Source organism: Gavialis gangeticus, unplaced genomic scaffold (assembly GCF_001723915.1).
Source record: "Gavialis gangeticus isolate Ggan-Ray unplaced genomic scaffold, GavGan_comp1, whole genome shotgun sequence".
Classification (NCBI taxonomy): Eukaryota; Metazoa; Chordata; order Crocodylia; family Gavialidae; genus Gavialis; species Gavialis gangeticus.
This window is the reverse complement of record NW_017729031.1, coordinates 40,176,958-40,183,590: the sequence shown is the minus strand read 5'-3', so window position 1 is coordinate 40,183,590 and position 6,633 is coordinate 40,176,958. Positions and strand designations below refer to the sequence as shown.

Below are 6,633 nucleotides of genomic sequence, written 5' to 3'. Positions count from 1 at the left end.
TTACAAACTCACCGGGGGGACCAGCAGGAATCGGGGGAGGCTCTGTTCCCCCAGGCACCAGCTGCAGTTACTAGGAATAACAGCCACAAATTGTTAGAGAGCAGGTTCAGGCTGGACATGAGGAGATGTTACTGTACTGTAATGGGCTCCCAAGGGGGTGGTGCTCTCCCCTACCCTGGGGGTCTTCAAGAGGAGGCTGGACAGCTATTTGGCTGGGGTGATATGATCCTGGCACCTGCTCCTGCCTGGGGCAGGGGGTCGGACCTGTTGACCTGTTTAGGTCCCTTCCGACCCTAAGTACTATGATACTAAGGGGTGATCAGATAAACTTACAACCTATTACGTTTGCAGCCACAAACACATAAAGACAAGTAAAAGTTCATTTTCCCTGTCAATATTTATACATTTGCAATTTGATGGCAATATTGTTTAGCAAATATCTAAGGACCAAACCCAAATCTCCACTGAAACTGGCCGAGTTTCCCCATTCAGCTCAACTGGTCAAAGACCTCCAGTACTGAAGGTGGTCTGAACGACAGTCTTTATAAAACAGGAAGAACATTATTGTTTGTACGTTCACCATGTAAAGACCTACTGAAGTAGTCGATCTAGCTCGCTACATACCCTCCATTTTATGCCACACAGCAAAAACAGAGGATAAAAAAAGCCCAGATGTTGAGGTAATGGAAGTCATATAGTTACATTCTAGGTGTTATCTCAAACCTATCGTTCTCTTACCATTTTTCCACTGATGGAGCATGCTAGTGGAGCAATTAAGGATGTTTCGCTACAGCTTCAGAAACACAGGGCTGAGCCCCACCCTGGACTCATGCCCAAGCCTGCCCCCAATCAGCTCAGCTCAAGCGAGTACTTGGTCATTTGAGGAGTCAAAGAAAGCTGGAGGTGATGCTGGAGACACTATTCCCTTACGTGCCACTGGCTACAGACACTGGTGTGCCTTACCATCACTAGCCCAAGGGCTACAAGGTTTGGGTGGACCTTCGATTCTTTTTTCCTTCTGATTTTCCTATTACTTGTTACTATATGAGACGTAGAAGTGATCAACATTGATGGAAAAGAAAACACCACAACAGGGTGCAACTCTTACACAAAATATATTCTAGAGTCTGCTGGATCTTGCTATTACATAATCACCCAGAAGAAATTGTGGCAACTCCGTCCCCTACACTGGAACTATACTTGGATAGTCACGTTTATCCTGTGATAATGACTTTACACATGTGGCTGGTTGAAACTTATTGCACAATTAACCAGTTAATTGTGTAATCATTACTTTGCATGTGTGGCTGGGAACAACTCGGTCGGTAGACCAGACCACTGAATACGCACAGGTCTTTTCTTTGTCTATCACCTATAATTCAAGAGCATTGCAGCAATGGCTGCGGTGACGAGTGAAAGGAAACTTGTTCTGAAAAGAACTAAAGCAGAATTGTTGCAAATACCTGCTGGAAGTTTAGCTGATTTTTATTACAGACCCACAGATCATTTCTGGAGCAGAGTATGGGTTACTACCAGCACTGGTTACTACCATAGCACCGTACTACTGGCTCTGGAGCAGAGAATCTCAGCTACTACTACAAGGGGCCTGTAAGTAGGTAGGTTGGGTAGCAGGGAGGCACTAGTGTTACTACAGATCTCCATTCTCTCATTTTTCCTTCCACATGCATAAATATGGTAATAAATGGATGATGAATCAAAGGGCTAAAGTAGGGGGTGGTTGCATGGGAGCCTTTTTAACACATGACCCATTATCCAGAGCGTTGCCCATCTCTATTACGACAGCACATCATGCCTAGAAGGAGCAGAAGGATTCTTACACACAATATACCATCTGCAGTAAAAAACACTGTTCTGGCAAAGGGGAGAAACACTTCAGACGTTGCCCGTGCCGTTTAGCATCTGGTGCATCCTGCCACCATCCCAGGAGGTGAACTCGGGCCTCGGTCTATGAATCACCAAATTCTAAATCACCAAGGAAACCGATTAAAAACAAAGTCTCCTTCTCTGACTCACTCTCCCAGCTGCAATCTATACAGAAGGTGAATTCAGTTGTCAAGTACCATACCTCCCATCCACTCGAATAAGAAAAAAAAATTGATGTTGCCTTTGGTTACCATTTGAGTATACAACATCTGCCTGGCTTGTCTTACTGTCCAAAGATCAGGCTTTTTATACCTTTTGGATAGCACATGCTGAGAGCTGTCTGTCCTAGCATTCAAATTCGGCAGGAACTACCCAACTTCTCCTATTCCCTTTGAAATGAAGCAGCACAAATCTGAGAAGGTTACAGGGTTGGGAGGACTGTCCAGTCTCCAAGCACCATGCCCCTTTTCCTATTGACTGATAGTATTATAAAACACGCAGTTTCAAACTCGAAGTTAATCATACCGTCAGCTTCAAAAGGCTTTCTTCACCAGAGCACATTCCATTTTACATAGTTAATTAAAGTCAAATGCTATTTGTGAATGTAGCACATTTGTTCAGAGTTCTCAAAATTAACTTTCTACACTAAATTGAGTGTAAATAATACATTAAAATCTAAAGAAATTTAGGATGAAGGTCTTCTTGGCAATAAATTGAAACTTTAAGTTTCCATCAAGTACTACATATCTGTAATTGATTCTTTTTTCCCTGACAAGATCCATTTTACATTTATGCAGAAGCAAATTATACATAATAGTTGTGCTGAAATCCATTAACTTTCCCAAAGCAACCAGAAAAAGCACTTGGCAAGTCTGATCTTTTAACCTATCATCTTTATGCTCTAAAAAGGAGTAACTTCCCATCTGCATCATTACAGCAGAGGTGAGAGGATGACACCATTTTTCTCAATGATGGAAAACAAGGAAAGTACATGAGAATGGCACGGTTGAACTGAAAAGAAAAAACCCCAGAGGTGCCACCTCTCTGAACAGCCTCCGCATCTCCTCCCTTCCAGGGCACCTGCACACAGCATGTGCTTACATCAGAAATTGTGCTAGTCCAATGGGGGCAACCTTTTTGGCAGGTGTACCACAAATTAGCCTCCCCTAGTGCCACTCCAATCTCTTTCTTTTGCCTGATCTGCTTTTCTTTCTGCTCCCAGCTGCCTGCTCCCTGTCTGATCTCCTGCTCTGCTTTCTGCCCTACCTGTGATGCCTGCCCCCTCCCCGATCTGCTGCATGCCACACACACAGGTGCCTGTGCCACTCGGGGTGCAGGTTGGCGACTCTGGCACTGGTCTATTCCAAGGCAGCTCAAGCTACTCTCATACACTTCTGCAAAAAGGCTGTTGTGTGCCTGTCATAAACAAAGCACGGCATTGGTGGCATATCCTGTGCCTTCAAACCTGGCACTTTAAAGCACAAGTGATCAAAATATGTGACAAATTACTGGAACACCTGTGTCTTGTTGAGTGTTGCAACCTCGCTGAAAGATTACAGCGGTTCTTCACTGTGAAACCTCTTTCACAGGTTTACTTTCTTCAGCATATGCATCAAATGCAATAGCTTTGCAATTCATTACAGGGATGGACAATTTGAGGAGGGGGGCTCTGCTCTCTGCCTGGCAACTGAAGAAAGGCCCACTTTCTTATTGGGAATTGGGAGGCACAGGGAGATAGGACAGGTTATTTTCAAAGACGCCAAGCACTCAGATTCCAGCGACAAGCTTTTTAGAAAGCTGGCACTCAACTTTGGCATTTGAAAAAAAGGGAACGCCCATCTCTGAAAATGCTGCTTTACAGGATTTGCCAAAACAACACACAGCAAGCCTGTCGCAGAGGCTGGGACTGGACCCAGGAGAACTGGGTTCCAAGGCAATGCCTTCATCAGTCACATAACCCGCTGTAAGGCAACAGTAAATTGCTGGGAAACAGGAGTCTAGTTTTGGATCTGGGGAAGGAAATGGCGCTTAGGTAGCTGTTAACAGGGATTACAGACCACACAGCCAAGCAAGCAGATGGGGCACATTCATTCTGAATTACGGTGTGGCTACCACATTACACCACTCTGCTCAATTTTTCACGATGCTAGAACTGAACTTGCACCTCTCATGTCCTCTTCTAACAGGAAATGGCAGTTGCCTCCCCTGCTTTCTCTGGTAGTGATAGGAGATGACAGTCATTTCATAGTTTCATAGTTGTAGGGTTGGAAGGGACCTGAGCAGATCATCGAGTCCGACCCCCTGCCATGGCAGGAAAGAGTACTGGGGTCAAACAACCCCGGCAAGGTGTTCATCCAGCCTCCTCTTAAAGACCCCCAGGGTAGGATGTAAAGTGCACCAATCAGTACACAAGGCAACATTTGAACCTGTGGTCTAGTACAAGCACCCCAACCTTTGCCTCGTCTGGGATGCATTGCCCCTGAGACCTTATGGCTGCACCTGCAGTCACAGGAAATGAAAAAGTTAAAAGTCAAGTTGGCAGAGAGCCATCTGATGCTGCAGGCAGTGCGGCTGCTCAGTTTTTCGGGCAATGGTGTGTGTCCGTTGGTCTACAGGTCCCAGTCTTTTCATAATCCAGTGGATCATTTGGATGGGTTAAACTCTCTCTTTTGTCTGCAGAAAACTGTATGGCTTAGTGGGGCATCAGGAAAAGAAGTCAAGGTTGTTTACGAGGCAGAGCATACTGCAAAATACAGTTTGCTTGACAGCCCTGATTTTGGGATGACATTAAGTTGGAAAGTCCATTTGAGCTCTGCAGTTCCCGATTTCCACACTCGTGCTCCATTAACTTGACCGCATTTCCCCCTATATCGAGGGAGATGTCCTTTTAATGAATGCGGGCAGCCTGTTGCTGCTCCACAAAACCGGGTTTCTGGTGTGGCATTCCTGAAAGCATGTTCAAGCTGGTGCAGACAGGGGAAGAGTTTCCCCCTGATCTGAGATTCCTCAACTCCCATGGTCCCACGATCCTGTTCTCACTTTGTTTGGGCTCTTCATTCACTTAAGGGTTTATCCGTTTAAGAAAATGTCTACTTTCAACTAGCACAAGCTTAACATACATAAGAAAGTGTTAAATATTAATACCTTTTTGGCTTCCTCCCCAGTCACTGTACTTCCTTCTGCTTCATCTTTAGTGATCAAAGTAATTTCATCTAAGAAAGAGCAAATCATATAAAAATATCATTACAAGGTTTCCCCAGAAATATGCTTAAATTTAAAATGAAGAGTATATCACATTCAAACTTCTAACTGTCATCAACCTTAGCAAAAGTCAAAAAGTATTTCTCAAAGTATAAGGGATGATGCTCAACAAATGAGTCAACTATCACGACATACAGACACAATTAACGACAATATTAATACCTCAGTGGAGATATCATTTAATAATCTGGTGATACTCTGCAACTGAAATTGAGACTGAAATCATGGATTAAATGAGAAATGCTGAAAATCTATGGGAAATTTGGTAATTACTTGTTCAATAACTTATGGTAGATTCCTCAACCACTAATTATCTAAGAGAAGTTAACTGATATACGAACAAATACTTAGACAAAGAAAAAGTCAAAGCATTTTATGCATAAGCTGGATAGTCTATCTGGAGTGAGATAATTATATGCTACAGACAAATCTCAGTGCATGTGGTATTTGTAAATCCTTTCCCCCAAGAATTGCTCGCCTTATTAGAAATTCTGGTTGATACCACCTATAAGTTACTGTGACAGAATATACTTTCATGGCTTTGGTCAATACAAGTTTTCATTCTGACCCCAATCCTTTCCAGGGTTTATGATGTCGTTATTAAAACTCCCTTAATGCTGTTGCCCCTATAGTTTCAACCTACATATAATATTCTTTGCGTGGTGTCCCATGCTGTTGCTATGCATTATTAAACAACTGCTATGCTCTACCCCGCAAGCAGCTGGAAGAGGCCGTTCCTATATGTAGCTTGCTTTTTTTTATAACAACTTTCATATGGGAGCGCAAATTATTACATTATGACAATATGCACCATTAAAATGCACAGCTGTGCATCTCAAGTACACGCTCATAAGAACTTATTCCAATTAAAAGCAAGGCTATGTTGCATAACGCTTTTTTTAGCGCGTAAGGTTTTGTGCTCATGAAAGCATTTATTTCATATATGTCTCATTCCTCTCAGTTTAATTGTCGTTAAGTGTCATGTTACTATGTATTTCTTCCTGGAGGCTGCTTAAATACAAAGTGATCAGTGACATGTTTCAATTCTGCGAGCTTTCTCTGCCGCTTGATTTGGAAGAGTTTTACCATTTCTCTCCACTGCATCAGCTCTCCATTTATTTAAAAATCTCTCTGACATATCTTCTCTTCCTCACTTCCCTAGTTTAATTTCTCTCTCCCTGTGCTTTACTGCTGTAACTCTTCCTAACCTGGGATAGCATTTCCAAATGTTGCAGGTACAGAAAACTATATAATTCTGGAAAGAATCATAGAATCAATGAGTCGGGAGGGACCTAGACAGATCATCGAGTCTGACCCCCTGCTATGGGCAGGAAGGAGCACTGAGGGTGGCCGGCGTCATAAGACCCCAGCCAGGTATCTACCCAGTCTTCTCTTGAAGATTTCCCGGGAAGGTGAGAGCACCACCTCTCTGGGAAGCCTATTCCAGGCTCTGGCCACCCTTACCGTGAAGTAGTTCTTCCTAATATC

General features: G+C 43.4%; 1 protein-coding gene across 1 annotated transcript in view; it reads right to left on the bottom strand.

The window, feature by feature from the left end:
* The window catches only part of XRCC5 (X-ray repair cross complementing 5), a 93,893-nt gene that overhangs the window by 13,581 nt on the left and 73,679 nt on the right, over positions 1 to 6,633 (bottom strand). The window contains exon 19 of the mRNA XM_019522646.1: positions 5,029 to 5,096. Coding sequence (XP_019378191.1) covers positions 5,029 to 5,096 — 68 coding nt within the window. The remainder of the gene's footprint in view (positions 1 to 5,028; positions 5,097 to 6,633) is intronic.